Source organism: Dreissena polymorpha, chromosome 7 (genome assembly GCF_020536995.1).
Source record: "Dreissena polymorpha isolate Duluth1 chromosome 7, UMN_Dpol_1.0, whole genome shotgun sequence".
In the NCBI taxonomy this organism is placed as follows: Eukaryota; Metazoa; Mollusca; class Bivalvia; order Myida; family Dreissenidae; genus Dreissena; species Dreissena polymorpha.
The window spans coordinates 88578498-88597562 of record NC_068361.1 but is presented as its reverse complement, the minus strand read 5'-3'; the positions used below and the strand labels follow the sequence as shown (position 1 = coordinate 88597562).

The 19065-nt window shown below is 34.7% G+C and overlaps 1 protein-coding gene across 2 annotated transcripts in view; it reads left to right on the top strand.

Annotated features, from left to right (window-relative positions):
• LOC127838543 (surfeit locus protein 6 homolog) overlaps nt 1-19065 on the top strand; it is a 36033-nt gene extending 16968 nt beyond the window's left edge. For both annotated transcript variants that reach the window (XM_052366362.1, XM_052366363.1), the window contains exons 2-5: nt 10466-10611; nt 14141-14275; nt 16301-16507; nt 18387-19065. In XM_052366362.1, the coding sequence (XP_052222322.1) occupies nt 10466-10611; nt 14141-14275; nt 16301-16507; nt 18387-19027 (1129 nt within the window). In that variant the 3' untranslated portion in view covers nt 19028-19065. The remainder of the gene's footprint in view (nt 1-10465; nt 10612-14140; nt 14276-16300; nt 16508-18386) is intronic.

Here is a 19065-nt window from a genome sequence, read left to right as displayed (position 1 = left end):
TATTCATTGTCCCCAAAAGTTTTTTCAAGGCACAACGGCAAGGAAGAAGTCATATTTATAAGAAGTGCAAAGAATAGAGATACTTTTTATATGGGCTAAATTCTTTGGAACGTCTTATCGGGGAAAAGTCAATTTTGTGGTTGACACCAAAAAGTTTAAATTTTCATCAACTTGCGCAAAATTAAAAAATAATATTACCAACTCATAATGTTTTAGTTCAGAAGTCCATTTTTGTCTCAAATATCTTCGAATTGAAGCTAGAAAGGCATAAATTATTCAGTTAAACTTCTTAAATTGCAAAACAATCAGCAGGGGTTTTTTTTAGAAAAAGGGGAAGATGCTGGACGCTGGGTAAAAGGGGAAAATCGAGCGCGAAAGAGACATATTTGGGGAAAAAATAAAATCTGTTCATTTCAATGTCTATAACTCACCTACAGACTTCAGGGTTTTTTTTAGAAAAAGAGGCATGTCTCTGACCTTTTTGTTCTTAAACACATGAACAAGTATGATATTACTGTCAAAGTCCTAAATAAAGTTGCAGGTGTAGATCTAATAATGGGAAATGTTTTCAACTGGGGCCGGGGAACAATGTCAATATTATGATTTTAATTTCTTTATGAATGGGTTGACGATCTAGATCTGCTACAGTATTGGAAGGGAAAGGTGCGGCAGCTGCCGATTGTCTACTTTCACTTTCACAATAATCCGACAGTATTAATCGATGTTGATTACATGAACCTCCGAATCCTGCTGGGTTTCAACGGTTTTTGATGATTCATTCTGTAAAAATGCGTCAACGCAATTAATATTTTCCGAGTCCGAACGTTTTATTTTGTTCGTGTATGAACGCCAATTGTGAGACTTTTTCTGTTTTAACGTTTATATCTTGGCTTTCACATAACCCGGATGAAAATTCGACTGGTTTCCGGTAATTAATTGACGAGACACCCTTCTCGCGCAAGACCGGAATCCAGTAAAATAGTCACATGATTAATACGATTAGTTGCCCGGTTTCCATGACGTAATTTAAGAGCTATATATAGAATCACTGGGATTCCCAGATTTGAGTGTTCGACGGATGAGAGAGAGAGCGAGATCGTTGTACATGGTACAAATTGGATAAGTGTCGACTTCCCAAAAGAAAAAAAAACATTTCTTTGAGGGTAAAATATTATATTTTGGTGAAAAATTATATTTTTTGGAGGGGAAATGGTATCTTTAGGGGAAAAATTATTGTAGGGGAAGACGCCGAATATCACTTTCTCGTCACTTTCTTAGTAAAAAAAAACCCTGAATCACTGACCTGTTGCCGTGTCATGAAACCAATTTATATATGAACCAATCATAAGAAGGCATTACGGTGTAATGTGTACACATAATCAGGGCTTTCCTTTGACCCAAGCACCCGGGTTTTGACGCTTGAAAATTACAGAATACCCTAGTTTGACTCTTGAGAAAATTACGTCATGCGTCACATGTGACCCGGGGGAATGTACCGACATGCGTCAAAGAGATCAAAAGTTGTTAAGAGTAATCGATAATTGGCTTGGGGTGGAGTATCTTTTGGTAGATGCTAACCGTTATCGACCGTTTCCATTCATTGAAGCACAAGTCTGCCCAGTAGGCGGAGTTTTGCCCACAGAGAAATCTAGTAATGACCAATTAAAACACTGCTGGTTCAATGACACGTGTATCAACGTTCAATTATTTATCTGAGCGTTTGTTATCAGCTGTTTGCAGAAACGACATGTATTAAACCCACTAAAACAGAATGGATCGACTCACCCGCGTCAGTTTTAATAATATCCAATATATAATTATAACATCCATATCCACAATATTTTGAGAAATACTTCCACAATATGTCAGAATGTATTTTCAATGCTGAATACAGTGTACCCAACCCTGTTTTATTCCATGTTTGCTCCGTTCAAAGACGCGCCAAAGTTATGCTGGCATATGTACTGTCTACAACGTCAATTTACATGCTTTGCATCAGAGTTGCTAAAAATAACCATAGAACTGCAGGGTTCGCACAGGGCTTGAAAAGTGCTTGAAAATGAGTCCTAGGCTTGAAAAGCCCTTGAACATAGGTTGGCCTTGAAAAAGTGCTTGAAAAGTGCTTATTTCATGTAAAAAAGCCTTGAAAATGTTTATTTCTGCTCAAAATTACTTTTATCATCGCTTTAATTATTAACTTAAATCGTTCTTAAGGGAAATATTATGAAAATTTATCATAAATTCCTTCGCGCAAAAAGTTGGGTACGAAATATAAGCTTGGTACACTATTGAGTACGAAATGTTATGTGTACACGTCACAGATTATGTGTACTACGTCGGAGGTTCTTCGTTGTGATCAATTTTAGCGAGTGAAAACGCAGCGATGGGGAAGTGTCGTTTCAAACCCGGGTGGTTAACTGAATATTCCTGGGTACAGAAAACAAATGACATTCGAAAAGCACATTGTCGAGAATGTATGAAGACCATTGATGTCGGGGGGATGGGGGAAAGCGCTTTGAAAAGCCACAAGAAAGAGGAAACCCACACAGAAAACATGAAATTGAGAATCAATGTGTTTGTTTGTAATAACTTCAAAAAGTAAATACATATGTGAGACTCATTGAGTTAAGGATGGATATTAAAACATGTATTTGTATGTAATTAAATAACATGTATGAGTTAATATGGAATAAGTTTAATGAGTTTGGGCAATTAAATGACATTTACTGTGTTAATCTGGTTTGAAAATGCATTTTTTTTAAAGGAAACTAACGTACTGTTCTTGGCCTTGAAAATGAAAATTTGGCCTTAAAAAGTCCTTGAAAAGTGCTTGAATTTAGGTTTGCGATTTCTGTTTGAACCATGAACTGGTATAACTGACTGTGTGGCAAAGTGACAAATTTGGATGCTGCATGTGCTAATTGATTACAACATAGGTGTGATAATTGACCATTTGAGACGGCATAGAAAATCAGCGTGTTTGTCGCACGTCTTCTGCAAAGATGGCACATGAAATAATTAAATCGGGATTTGAGCCGTCCAGGGTCGATTTTGAGATAAATGTTAATCCGATTAGTTAGTTTACAGAGGTATTTTGATGGTAAACGGCTGGCACTGACATGAGCAGTAACTGACGAAACATCTTGGCTACTTTCCGAAAACCGTAACATTCTACGAACCTTGCTATTGTCTGCCAACTATAAATTATCTACTAGCAAAGTAAAGCACTGCAATATCATACTTAAAACTGCAATACGTCAACCGAATTATATATTAATTGAGTATTTGCTAGGTTACTTATTACTGGCTTTCATTTTCTGCAGACAAACAAAACACATTTTATTTCATTAGCAAACGACGTATCTCTACCTGTTTTCGGACAGTGGTTTTCGGATACAGTATGGTTCGTCGATTTTAATTTCCAACAATCTTGATAACATTTTTTATAGAGTGACAAATACACATGCGGTGTTACGGATGGTCTGATTGATAAAATTTCGCATTGTACTTACAAAAAATTGCACATAGAAAGAAAATAAAGAATAACAATAAGCAATCCTACGGTCTCTGAATCTCTGCTTAATTTTTCGTATGTGGAATTTGGGACAATTGACACCCCTGATATATATTATGTCACTACAAGTGCGAGTGTTTTTTTCGTATTGATTTCACTATGCTCACAATGTTGATCACAATGTTTGTTTTCATTATCTCTTTTATTGACTGGAATATAAGAAATAAATGTTTAGATATTTGTTAATTTGTTGCTTTTTATATATTATATCTCAGTAATTTGCTTAAAGTACAAAAGATCATTGACTCTTCTGCGTTAATATTATGACTCATACAAATTTGATTTTGACTCTTGAAAATTTGGTCCTAAGAGTCATTGACTCTTGAGATTTGAGGTCTAAGGAAAGCCCTGGTAATTTTATTTAACATGAGCTTTTAACACCGACTTTTACCTAAGTACATGTAGATCTAGTATGCTCATCTTTGTTGATTTAATAAGCATGTGTTTAAAACCAGGGCCCTCAATCTATCAAATCTGCCACCGAATTTCGGCGTCAGTCCCCCACCTGAAAAGTATACTTTTTTTCCCTTTTGGGGGATAAAATTCCCCCTTAAAAAAAAAAAAAAATTTTTTTTTTTTTTTTTTTTTTTTTTTTTAATAGAAAGATGTGTCTCGTGATTATTATATCTCAATTCTATTTCAATTTAATCTTTTCAAACAAACTAAATTATGAAAAATGCAATGAATATAGTGCAAACATGTACAAATGAAATAATGAGAGAGTAAGTAAAAAATTCCCCCAAAAAGGGAAACGCCGCGAAAATTCCCCCTCCTAAGGGCTGCGGACCCCTTCCCCCAAAGTAGTGTGAGGGCCCTGAAAACAGATGTGGTGCAGTTTCTATTCACTCTTCTAAGTTTCAGCAACTTTGTATGCATGTCTTTTTCTCACCTCTGTCTATGTTGTTTTACGAACTTACATTCTACGCTACTGTACAGGCATGGTGTACTTAAACAAAAACGTGTCTCCGGGGTGTTCAATTTTCCCGATGGGTGACATTTTGCGGGGGGCGGACACGCTACTGACTGCGGTGTTTGGCAAACACCCTAAATCGCCGCGAATGCACGCTATCATTAACTGGCACACCCGTGATCACCACAATGCCGCCCAGCCACTAATAATACCTGTCTGCGATGGTCATTCAAGAGTTGTATATTTACATGTACAAATGAACATAATAAACTATGCGGTGTCCACCTTATGGAAAACGGCCCCCGTGAATATTTGATCTGAACACCCATCCCGGGGGTCGTTTGGTAAGCTAACACCGTAAAATGAACACCGCGACGAGTGGCGTTTGTTTAAGTACACGGTGCCTGAACTGTATCATGTGTTATCATGTAAATGTTGAGTTTATGAGTCGGTTTTAAAAGCTCTTCAGAGCTTGTGTTTATATGTTTATATACTCGACTTTATAAATAAATATTACTTGACTTGACTTGTCGCTACATAGGACGGTATACTGTACGATCTATATCACTTTTATTTATGTACTGTATACAAATAAAACATGTTATTTATTTCAGAACTTTTTAATTGTCATTTAGAAAAAAGACCATGCTTAATTAATCCAGAAAAGTACATCGGTTTACTATATAAAGCTCTGCACCACAACAGAGGAGCGCAAACTGTATTTTAGGCTGTTTATTCTTCCACATTCTTTACATCGAGGCTGTGTTATCGGTTTATATTTACACAGCGAGCGAATCAAGAGATATTGACAATTTTAATAGTGGTTCAGGGCTCGACATTAACGGTAGTCCGACTGTCCGGGACAACCAAATTGTTGGTCCGGACAAGTAAAGAAAGAATTTGCTTGTCCGACGGGACAAGTGGTCGTTACAATTTAATTACTTAGAAAAAAATGCTTTTAAATCCGTTATTTCTATGGAGTTACCACACAACTTTTTCAATTATATTTTGTTTACATTTAAACGACAAAGCGCAAGATATTCCGATAGTTCCATGTAATACTACACCACACTGTTCACAAGGGAAGCAACCCTTAACATTTTTCTTTGCAAAGATAACAAAAATATTCTCCCTTGTAAAGAATATGCATTTTACGACACTGGTACACACCAATCTTACAGACAATTAACGTAACAACGTCATCTCTATGTATAGAATGATTTTACGACATCATTCCCATTTGTGGTTTGTTTTCATTAGTACACTGTTGTCAGCTTAAAAATGTCTAATCTGCTTTCGTTTGGTTTTTCTTCTTCAAAATCACAGGACACTTAAAAAAAAATACCTTAAGGTATTGAAATGGCCTACAATTATGTAAACATGTATTTTGAACGATTAAAGTCTTTATGATTTGAGCATTTTGCATTATTTCATTATTTTGCAAAGTACTGGGAAGAATAAGATATAATGACCAGGACAAGTTGCTTTTTGGTCAGGACAAGTGGAATTTTGGTCTACTTGTCCGATCGGACAAGTGGCTTCAAAAGTTAATGTCGAGCCCTGTGGTTGGATTTAAATTGCTCAGGCATGCAAAATTCAAAGTGTCATTACATAATTTTTACAGAACATTATCGAAAAATGAATTATCTACACAGGTACAGTATGTAAATATTATTGCAATCCGTTGATATTAAGTGTCTCATATCGGGGCTTGAATGTTGCGCACAAAATCCTTGCGCAACAATTAAGACAAAGAAGGAAAACTTTCCACCATTGTTTTAGTCCTTGCTCGGTTGTACGCTCCAAATATTACCAATATAAAAAGTATCTTAAAATTTGAGACCGTCAACAAGTTGGACAAGGAAGAGAGATGCCCATCATGCCCCCTTTCGAGTGTCCACTTAAAAAAAAATCAGAACCAGTACTTCTTCAAATCTATTAAATTGCAGAATTTTTTCTGAAACTTTTTTTCCTACATTTTATATGCACAGAGCCTTTAGTATGCCATGTTTTCAATTGTTTAATTGTTATAGTCACGCTAATTTTAAATTCCCATTGTTTCAGTTTTTCTGAACAATGCCTGAAGAGTGAATATCACTTTACCTGATATGCACATTTTCTGAAAAGCTCGATCTCACACTTAACTGTACAATTGATACTTCCAGCGATTTTTTTCGCCCAATTGATACTCTCAGCGATTTTTTCGCCCAATTGGGAAAGTACCGGTACAAGTCCAATTGGGAAAATTAGCGCGAAAAAAAAACTGAAATTGGGAAAATTCCCATTGTGAATGTGAAATCATCAGATTGGGAAATTGGTGTATTTTATTTGTTGCTAACAAATACTTTAAAATGAATAACATAGTGTTGTCAAGCTATCAATCAGAGCACCAGATAAGGTTTTGTGAAATTCTTAAGGTTACTACCAGATTTTCAAAAGGATTTCTTAACTCTGCTATTTTATTCTTAACATTACTACTAAGTTTTGGAAAATAATTCTTAACTTTTCTAAATGATCTAAAAATAAATAATAATGGGTGTCATTGTATAAAATCTTATCTATAATGTCTTTCTTAACATTAAACTTTGGCTCACTTTGCGTACAATATGTTTAAAGCGTGCTTTTTTGCACGCTTTGCAGTTTTTTAGGACGTCCTCAGGGCGCAGCCATTTTTTGACAGATAGACTGTACTAGTGATTTTCCCATGCCATTTTAGCGTGGCAAAAAGCCACGCCGCCACCCCGGATCGCCACTCTGCCCTTTTCAAAGGCAAATTTCGCCACGCGCCCTTTTTTTCAAAGGCAAATTTCGCCATGCGCCCTTATCGATAACATCTTTATTGCCTTACGATCTAACTTGGTCCGCAAAATCAGCCTTCTTGATTGTCTGTGACGCTCCGACTGTGCTTGATTTACTCAAGAGATGTCAACGTCTAATCGACTATATAAATTGAGCAGATTTAACTATTACAGTGCTCGATTAAGTCTTACTGACTGCTCCAAAGCTGTGAATTAGTCATGCGTGAATAACCTGGTGTCAGTATCAATCGATAATGCCGAAGGCTATGTTATACCAAGCGCACTTTTCGGTCGGCAATGTGTACTCCTCCATGATAAAATCATTACTTGGGAGACTTTTGATGAAAAACTCGATGTTATTTTCGTGGCAATTGTGCATTGCATGCATTATTCCGTTATATCAAAACATATATTTTACGCATAATTACATTTAAAATCACAAACAAATTTATTCTTTATCGTTTTCGTCTTTAAGATAATTAGATCTAATTATTGAAATAATTACTGAGACGTATACTAATTTAACAAAATGCAAATCGCGTATATGATTAAATATTGCTATGCGCACCTGTCGCTTACATCATTTGACATTTTATCAACATGGGGGACTATACAGAATTAAATTGTGACTCGGCAAAAATGGCAAATAACGTTGTAAACGATCGAATTAACGATGGAGATTATACATTAAGAAGGAATTAATGAAATGTCTGTGATAATTAACGATGCATAAAAATGTTTTAGATAGCAACAACATTATTTATTTATTTGTAATCTACTCGGTGGATGTATGTCACGGAAACGAGTGTTTGCATATTGTAAGCGATCAATTTACTCGCAATGTTATTTTAAACATCTGTTTAGATTACTGTAAGACATACACGGTTTCATTTATATGTTAATGGATCTGTGTATAATCAGATTCATATGCATATATTGCTTTATTATGTTTGTTGTGCTGTACAGTTTATTGAAACAGCATGAAACTTAAATGTACATTGCAAGGTAAATATATTAATATAAATCATAGTGAGTTAAATACATCTATTACCATTAAATGTGCTTGTTTATATTTTTTTCCACAACTGCCTCTGATGCGATTACATGTTTCTCCCTAATTCAGGTATTCACGGAACGTTTTTGCCCTTTTTTTCCTAAACTGCGCGCTAAAATGCCCTTTTTGAAAGTAATGCGCCATGCCCCTTTGCCCTCCTGGGAAAAACACTACTATGCATGCCGCTTTTATTGGAAAAAATGCGCTTCGTAAAACAAACCCGATTAACATTCTATATAAGTACAGAAAACATCTTTAATATGCAAAAAGAACTCAATGAAAATCGATATGAACCGATGTAAAAATAATATTCGTAACTTGATTTTGTAAGTCTTAATCTTACGACCAGATTTTTAAATAAACACTTAACAGACTTGAAAACAATTCTTAATTACGAAAATACGATCCTTATCTGGAGCTCTGTATCAATGTTATATGTTCTGCAAAGGGAAATAAACTTTATGTTGCATTTAAAAACAAAATCCAAAAATAATCTGAAACCTTCCATTGGGATTTTTTGGGACAGCAATTGGAAATTTTAAGCTTTTTTCCGCATTGGGAATGTGCTGTTTTGCTGTACTTTATAAAGAAACAAATCAATGACTTTATGTATATTTGTGATAATGGAATTCTTAATACATACCTATCGTCAATATTTGCCAAAATTATTAATTTTTAATTCAAAGTGGAAACTGTAAATTGGAATATTTTTGTGGCTGGGAGCCCGGCATCAGTTTAATATTAGATTTACAATTCATGATACATCATACTTTCTTCTCACTTTTAAATTAGTTTAAAGAGTTCTGAAATGAAGTCTTGATTTATCCTGATGCTATGATGATACTTAAAAAAAAAACATAAATCTTATAGAAAACTAGTAAAAAAGTAAGCTTGGCTCATTCAATGATGCTAAACTTATTTTCTTTCCCAATCTGTTGTCTTTGTTAATTTTTAAGGGTATTTGTTGTAGTATTATATTAAAACTATGACAACATGCCTATATTGGACAAACAGTTAAATGGCTCGGTATTATTACAATTTTTTTTAGCTTTGATCACTTTCAAATTTTGAGGGAAAATTTGGTGGATTTGGTCCTTCATTGAAGACTATTGTAACAATCATGAATAACCTACCGTTTTTTTATTGTTCTTTCAGTTTCCTTTTGTGCGTGTTTTTAATATTTTAAAAAAGTATTTTTTCTCAACTTCAATTACTATTTAAACTTAACATTATACATATATTATTCTTGTATTAAAGGCTCTATAAAGGTGAGAAATTAAATTTTTATGCATATAAACTGGTCTCATTTTTACCGGATTTCAGTTTCCTGTGCATAAAAAATGCTCATAACACAGCTTACGTGCAACGTTGTCAAGACTTATGGAAGATATACCCGTTTATAATTGGTAGAAATGTTTACAACTTTGCAACTAATGTGATGTGTAGCCTCCAAGCGTTTACGTATGCTAAAAATAGCCTAAAGAAAATTACATTTTAATTCTGTTTTAAACAATTTTTTACCAGCAGAAAGTTACTTATTAGATCACTACAAACGTTTTAACCATTTAGAAGAGACCAACTTTGTGAGTGATACCTGAAAACATTGAAAATCAACGATATATTTTTGGTGACCTGAGTGACTTTCACTTTCACTTTCCGAGTTAACAGCGATGTAAATAAACTGATTGTTTGTAAACACAATTGACTTGGAGGACACTATATTTGAGCTCAAAACAAGTTGCATTGCTTATTTTTGTATGGTAATGTCCAATTGTATATACATATTGTTTTTTGATAACCTTTATAAATAAAATATGAAAAACAATAATTTAAAATCGGTAAATAATCACGGATCGTGACCTTTATAGAGCCTTTAAAGGACGAAATCCCAATGACAATTTTTTCCAATTGGAATGAAAAAACAAACACCCCATAATCAAAGATGACAAAATTCCGAAATACTGGTACATCAATAGGAAATCATAATTATTTAAATCTTTTTATTAAATATCTTGTGTGGTTGTATAACTTACATTTTAATTCATAATTTTGCATAATTGTAATTTGTATTCTCAGAAACATTGAAGTAATAGACAGTTCTTACAAAAATTGGTTATTTCTGTTTTCAGAAACCTTGAAATGGTTGACAGCAGCAAAGGCCACAGTGCAGCGATCAGCACAGATAGTATAGCCCAAGATGACTTGTATTTTAAAAATATGCTCAGTCTTGTGCATCAGCACACAGTCAGTTTGGATCTCCCAGGAGAAGATGGTGGTATGCATCTAGTGTGGTTTTTATTATGCCCCCTTCTTCGAAGAAGTCGGGGTATATTGTTTTTGGCCTGTCTGTCATTCTGTCCCAAAACTTAAACCTTGGTTAAAGTTTGATAACTTTTGCAATATTGAAGATAGCAACTTGATATGTGCCATGCATGTGTAACTCATGAAGTTGCACATTTTGAGTGGTGGAAGTTCAAGGGCAAGGTCATCCTTCAAGGTAAAAAGTAAAAAAATACAATCCAAGAGAAGTAATAAGCTTTAAAAGGGAGATAATGTCTAAACCTGCCAAATTATATATTCAAATTTTATTTCAAAGCGGCACAATATATATATTTTTAAGTATATATTTTTCCCGAATTGGATCAACAAATTCCCAATTACAGGTTTCCAAAAATAAATTGGGGGGGGGGGGGGGGATTTCAACATTTTTTTCATCTCCCATCCAGCCATTTAAGTTCAACCTTAGTAAAAAATCATGCTAAAATCAGGTTTATTCTCAATTTGAAGCATTTTTTTTAGCAAAACAGCAACAACAATAACTTTTCCAGTGTTTTGTTTTTATGTTGTAAAATACGCGTATTATTTCCAAAATTGGCAGGGGGGAATGAAAGTTTATGTGCACTTCTGGTGAGCTATTGTTGTCAGTCTATATCAAGCATCATAGTCATCAGTCGTTCAGCATCAACCGTTAGCTATTTATTCATTACTCAATAAGAATATTATGCTGATGATATGAAGGTCAAATTCATATAATGTGTGTTAGAAGGGTCCAAACACAAAGACAAAATGTCAAATCTTAAAAAACAACATGTAACCACTCAATATGCCACATTTATGACTCAATCTAAATGAAAATTCCCTGATTGTTAATTCAGACAAAATCTCGACCCAGTTTGAATCTGAGTCATGTGTACACAGTAAGATCAAATCTGAGTCATGTGCACACTGTAAGATCAAATCTGAGTCATGTGTACACTGTAAGATCAAATCTGAGTCATGTGTACACTGTAAGATCAAATCTGAGTCATGTGTACACTGTAAGATCAAATCTGAGTCATGTGTTCACTGTAAGATCGAATCTGAGTCATGTGTACACTGTAAGATCAAATCTGAGTCATGTGCACACTGTAAGATCAAATCTGAGTCATGTGTACACTGTAAGATCAAATCTGAGTCATGTGTTCACTGTAAGATCAAATCTGAGTCATGTGTACACTGTAAGATCAAATCTGAGTCATGTGTACACTGTAAGATCAAATCTGAGTCATGTGTACACTGTAAGATCAAATCTGAGTCATGTGTACACTGTAAGATCAAATCTGAGTCATGTGTACACTGTAAGATCAAATCTGAGTCATGTGTACACTGTAAGATCAAATCTAAGTCATGTGTACACTGTAAGATCAAGTTACACATTTGTTGTGACTTCTTCATGGGAGAGTGGGGTTTCAAATGTTTCATAAATGCATTTTGATAAACTTTAAGATGACTTATAATTTTCATTTTTAAAGTTATTGAAATAAACTCTTATTCTTCTTTCATATTTTTTTTCATAAAACTCCCAAGTAAAAATCTTATGTTCAGATCCCTGAATCTCAGTTTATAGCAGCATCCTTACCATGCCAATGCTATGAGCTAACACGTCAACCTAATGTTAACATGCTACACATGTAATATTGCTAACAGGTAGCAGCATCCTTACCATGCCGATGCTATGAGCTAACATGTCCACCTAATGTTAACATGCTAATATTGCTAACAGGTAGCAGCATCCTTACCATGCCAATGCTATTAGCTAACACGTCAACCTAATGTTAACATGCTAATATTGCTAACAGGTAGCAGCATCCTTACCATGCTGATGCTATGAGCTAACATGTCCACCTAATGTTAACATGCTAATATTGCTAACAGGTAGCAGCATCCTTACCATGCCGATGCTATGAGCTAACATGTCCACCTAATGTTAACATGCTAATATTGCTAACAGGTAGCAGCATCCTTACCATGCCGATGCTATGAGCTAACACGTCAACCTAATGTTAACATGCTAATATTGCTAACAGGTAGCAGCATCCTTACCATGCCGATGCTATGAGCTAACACATCAACCTAATGTTAACATGCTAATATTGCTAACAGGTAGCAGCATCCTTACCATGCCGATGCTATGAGCTAACACATCAACCTAATGTTAACATGCTAATATTGCTAACACCAATAGTTAAGGTTTGTATTTTGACCATGCTAAGGCTAACAGCAAAATTAAGTATTATTATTAAAAAACTATAAGCAAAAAACATTAGCATACAAACCATGCTAACCCTACCAGCTACATGTAACGTAAGCTAGCTTACAGTATAAAAACAACAGGTAACTTAATTAACATAAGCAATTAAAGATTTGCTGAAAATACTGTTACATTAACACCAATTCATAATGTAAGTAATTTACCTAATAATAAGCTTCGAAAATATAAAAAGAGTAATAGAAAATATAAAAAGAGTTCTAAAAAATCAAAAGCTAAAAATTAGAAAACTAAAAAATGTGAAAATGTCAATTTTTGTAAAAAAACAACACTTTTTACCACATTTGAAGCCACAGTAATGAATCTTGATGAAACTTTGTTAAAATGGTATTCTTGACAATATCTAGGCCAAGTTTGAATCTGGGTCACATGCATAAAAAACTAGGTCACAGTCAACTAAAACTAGGTCACAGTCTTGGTGCTGAGAGTAGTCTCACTCACTTAAAAAATTGAAATGTATGATAAAATTGCAGTCTGTTCAGGTTTTATGCTGTTTGCTGCTCATCAGTATCTTAGGGTTGGAAATGAAGCCTTTAAAACTTGAATCTAGTAAAAAAAAGGTCTTTAATCAAATTTGACAAAAAGGGACTACAAACGCGTCAAAATACGTATCTAAGTGGTAAAGGGCCATCATGGCCCTCCTCTTACCTAATCTGTATAACAGAGCAGGTTGTTGTTACATATTTTGTTGAAAACTACAGGGTTAATTAGTTTCCCCTGGGGTTTTAATGAAAACCCTGTTTAGTCTATAAAATCTCCATTTAGGTTTTCACATCATGGCATATATTATTTTATTTTGAAGAAAAATTGTTTATTTCACATTTTTTTGTATTCATAATACAGCTCATATAGTCAAAGTTTTGAAATGGTATTATTATTCAATAAAGGAGTTATTTCCCTCGTTTAAAATAACATTTAAATGTTTCTGTGCACAGTGGAAAATTATTAAGTTGTTTTTACCTTTCCACAGCTTCTTTTTTAACTTTTTTTCCCCAACACATTTTATTTTGAAATTGCAAACAAGTACACGTACAATATGAATTTTAACAATAATGATTTGCAATCAGAAAACAAAAGAGGTTAACAACTTGCTGAATACTATGTCGAGCTCTGTCTTAATTGAACTAACAGGTTCCTGTTTCTTGCTCTAGGTACTTCTTTGAAAATACATGTTTCATATTTACATGTAAACATTTTCTTTTTGTTTGATTTTCAGTTGATATTGCTCAGTCAAAGATTCCATCCCCTCCGCGTGAAGAACCACTGAAAAACAAGAAACAGAAAAAGCAGAAGAAGAAAAAGCTGAAGAGAGAGCATTCTGCGGAAAATGGAGAAGCTGATGCTGATGAATGTAGGTTCTGTGAACATTCACTGCAATAAAGCAAGTTTTATTAAATTTAGGAGTAAAGACAATTTAATTATTTAACCACTTTTAAAACTTAAAAAAGTAATTTTAATTGGTTTGTGAGTAATGTAGTTAACCTGAATTATATATATCTATATCAGGGATCATATTTTCCCGCAACATCAATCGGTCTGGATTCAAATGGGGAAAAATGTGTCCGAAATTTATATCCGAAATCATGACAAATTACGTTTAAATATACGCCATTGATTTTGCCATTCATGAGGGTGGTATCATTAATGTACAAGTTAAATTCCCTTAGGCATTTTTTTTAAACGGAACATACGAGTTTTCTCAATTGGTTTTATCATTTGCTATTTCATTGTTGTTTCGTGTGCTGTTTGATCTGACGTTTTCATCGTTGTCAATATTAGTAATCTGTGTTAGTCAATACCGATGTTTTAAATCGTTGTCGACTCGATAATAGCTTACAAACATGCACTGAACCAAACAAATGTCTGTGCGTATGTTGGCTACTGACAATAACAAAACCAAATAGTTAAGAAATAATTCATGTACGTTACATATTTTGTTGTCGAATAACCCACGGCCGATAGTTAAGATGCATAAGGATTAAGTCACGAGTGCGAAGCACGAGTGATTTGAAACCACGCATCTAAACTTCCGGTCGTGGGTTATTCAACAACAAACAAGATACTTAAGATTTAAACAATGTTTATTATTTTTCTTGTGTACTATTTTATGTGAAGAAAAGTTCCGCCCATAAAAAAATAACATTCGGCTGTTCTGTCGATCAGATCCGCGACTTTAACATTTATTGCCGGATTATTACGCTGGTGGAAAATGTATCGGCATGTTTTGATAAGTTACAGCGCATGCTCTCAGTGTATAATTATTGCAGAATATCAGATTTTCTTCTTTGTTTATATGAAAGTTTACTGTATCATGCATGAAATGCACAATTTCCACGAGGATAACATCGCAGTTTTCATCTCCGAAGTAACTGTCAATGATTTTATCGTGGACGAGTACACATTACGGACCGATTGGTGTGCAAGGTATAAGCCAGTGAAATTATCGATTGATATTGACACGGGGTTATTCATGCATGACTAATACACAACCGCGCGAATCTTCGCTGCTAGGGGTCATACTCTGATACTCGTTGGCTTACGTGCAATAAACTGGTCCTGACCAGTTTAGAGATTGCAGCGAATGGTTTATCACACCTAATCGAGATAAGTATGTAATGAGGGTGTGTTAGCATGTGCACTGTGTCGATTTCATGACTCGGGAATTTTAGCTAACACAATCGGACCGACAGTATGGGATTTTCAATCAGTCTTTCATGACCCCAATCGGTCTAGGACCGACAAAACCGAAAAAAATATGATCCCTGATCTATATATATCTATATCTATATATATATATATATTTATATATTTATATATTATAATATATATGTTCCAATACATGACATCAATTTCACTTCTTAAATCACAGGTTTATGTGATATCATTTTTACAAGTGTTTTGAAGTTTATTTATATATAAGCTTTGATACAAGACACCCATTTTAAGCGAAATGAAAAAAAAACAAGTTGTAAAATGATGATAGTTGATACACTTTTATTACAAAATTGTCAATTAAAAAATATGTGTCTTATTCTACTGTTTATCTTATATGCTGACAAATATCGAAAAGAGGTTGCCGAGGTGTAATGGATATGGGGTCCGCCTAGCGACTGTGAGGTCATGGGTTCGATCCCCAATGTGGGAGCATTCTTTAGATCTCCACCAAAGACACCCAAGTACTGGTTATAGGCCCAGGAAAAAGACTCGAGAGCATTTCAATAAGCCTGAGGCTTTCAATGAAATCGAGCTAAAATAAATAGGTTTAAACTAAATATCGAAACATCGAACACATTAGTGAAGCATCTTATACATAGTTGCGACTCATTACCCTCGTAATACCGAACTGAGAGTGTCAATATCAGTGAATGTATTCCAGATACAGATCTCAAGCCAAAGAAGGCCAGGCTACAAGACACTGAAAGCCCCGGTAGTGTCGCTGGGACTCCATCAACTGCCCAGCCAGCAGGAAAGCCTACCAATCGTTCCACGGTATCAGAGAAAGAGGACAGTCTTCTACTGTCCAGTATCGCAGAGCTGGATGATAAGCGAGCCAAGCTAAGGGCCAAAATTGAAGAGTTGAGAGGTATGCCTTGTGGTCACTAGAGGTCTTATCAAGCAACATAAGAACAAAATAAGCCAAAAGTAAAGAATTAAGTTTTGCCATCAGATGATCATCAGGATCTGGTTTTATCAAGCATCATAAGAAAAATTAGGCCAAAATCAAAGAATTCACAGAATTGTAGTTTTTGGAAAAACAAGTCATAAATAATATTTTGTTAAGACCCCTAATTTAGTTGTTAATGAAATGTTTTGGAAGATCTTTGAAATTGTGTTGTTAGCCTTGTTTAATTAATTTATTAAGGAGGTATGAAATACAATCAAACAGGACATGGAGTTTGCACCTCTAACCTACTTAGAAAAATCCCTCGTTATGATTTTGAATATGATAATTGCCAGGGAATGAGAAAAAAATAGAAAATGAATGTTTTTGAAACAATTTGTTATAACCCAAGTTTATCTTAATTACAAGGAAATATGCACATGTTCCCAGGTATAGTTAAGATTTTTGATTTCAAATGACCTAATTGTTTTCCATGAGATGATGGTAATACTGCTATCCCATTGTATTTCAGATCAAAACCTTCTTGACTAAGCTGGTGTTTTAAAATGATTTGGTTGAACATAAATTATGCAACCAGTGGTGAACTTAAAATAAAACTAAAGACATTATTTTGTTATGCCCCCGGATCGAATGATCAGGGGCATATTGTATTTGGCCTGTCTGTCTGTCATTCTGTCCCAAAACTTTAACTTTGGTTAAAGTTTTGCGATAACTTTTGCAATATTGAAGATAGCAACTTGATATTTGGCATGCATGTGTATCTCATGAAGCTGCACATTTTGAGTGGTGAAAGGTCAAGGTCATCCTTCAAGGTCAAAAGTTAAAAAAAATACAATCCAAGGGAAGTGTTAAGCTTTTAAAGGGAGATAATTTCTAAACCTGCCAAATGATATATTAAAATTTAAAAGCGGCACAATAGGGGCCATTGTGTTTCTGACAAACACATCTCTTTAAACAAAACTTCAAGATTGCAGATTCTGCTACAACCATTGTCACGTTGATGTCTTTGAAAATTTCATCTTAAGCAGGCAACATGACTTAGTCCTATGTGCCATGCAAATATATGGGTATATAAATGATCAATGTTTAATAAATGGAAGAAACATTATTTAACTTTTTCCTAAAAAGTGTCTCTGATGGTTTTTAAAGGCCTTGGCTGTCCTGTTAGCAAGTGGGTTGGTACACACGTTTCTCACAAATGTGACTCAGGTTCTTCCACCCCCACCCCCTCCTTGCTCATGTGGGGTTTGTTGGTGGTCAACAAGGGTTGGTTGGTGGTCAGCAGGGGTTAATTGGTGGTCAACAGGGGTTGGTTGGTGGTCAACAGGGGTTGGTTAGTGGTCAACATATGGGACAGGTGTAGTTTTATCTTGGTTGTCTGGTTTCGATACTACAGCACATTAACACACTAAAATAAATTGCCTTTCGGAAAAAAAACTTGAAATTGCAACTATAATTCCAATGTTTGCCAACTTGTGTGACGTAAGTATTTTACTTAGTTAGGACTGGGGTGCAAGGACAAACTCTTGAGTTCTCACATAATGCAGCGTCAGGCAGGGAAGGACATGATAAACTTTTGAATACACACACTTTCAAATACTGAAAACATATTAACACTTCATTTAAACTATTACTATAACTATACTAGTTAAATCCAAAATAGATCTTGGTTTGTTGAGTTGTTGGTGAACTTTAAAATAAAATTCATTGAAGGCAACACTTCATAATATTTAATACAAACATTAAGTTTACTTGTTTCATTGATAATTGCACTTGAAAAAAGTGTAACACAAGTAATAAAGGTGATTTTTTAACACATATATTATTTTTTGTGTTTTAGCAAAGAGACACGCAAATGACAGAGACCGACTTGAACGAAAAAAAATGATGAGAAGAGAGAGCAAAATGAAGCTCAAACAAAAACGAAAAATGGAAAAAATGATGAAAAATAAACCAGTGGTCAATGGTGACCATGCATCAAAGGGCAGCAACTCTGTTGTACCGACAAGTCCTCCAAAGCCTATATACAACAGTGAGGGACAGATAGTGTTCAGTAAGTTTGATTTCACTGCTTCAGGAAAGAAGGAAAAGAAGGAAAAAAGTGACTTGACAGGAAAAGACTACAAGCGGCTCCTTCAGAAGATTGAGAAGAGAAATGAGAAAATTAACAAAGTGAAAAGTAAGGACGAAAGTGCCGCTAAGTCTTTACAGGACAAATTCAAGTGGGAGAGCGCTCTGCATAAAGCAGAAGGTGTTAAAGTGAAGGACAACCCAGAGTTGATTAAGAAGGCGTTGAAACGTAAGGAGAAGATTAAGCAGCATCGGAAAAAGAAGTGGGATGCTCGCGTGGAGACGGTGAAAAAACAACAGAATGAAAAAATCAAGAAACGAACTGAAAATATTCAGAAACGCAAACAGGCAAACAAGGACAAAAAGATGCAAAAAGCAAAGAAGAAAGGAAGACTTTTACCGGGTTTTTAAACAATATTTTAATGAAAATAAATGGTGTACAGTACAAA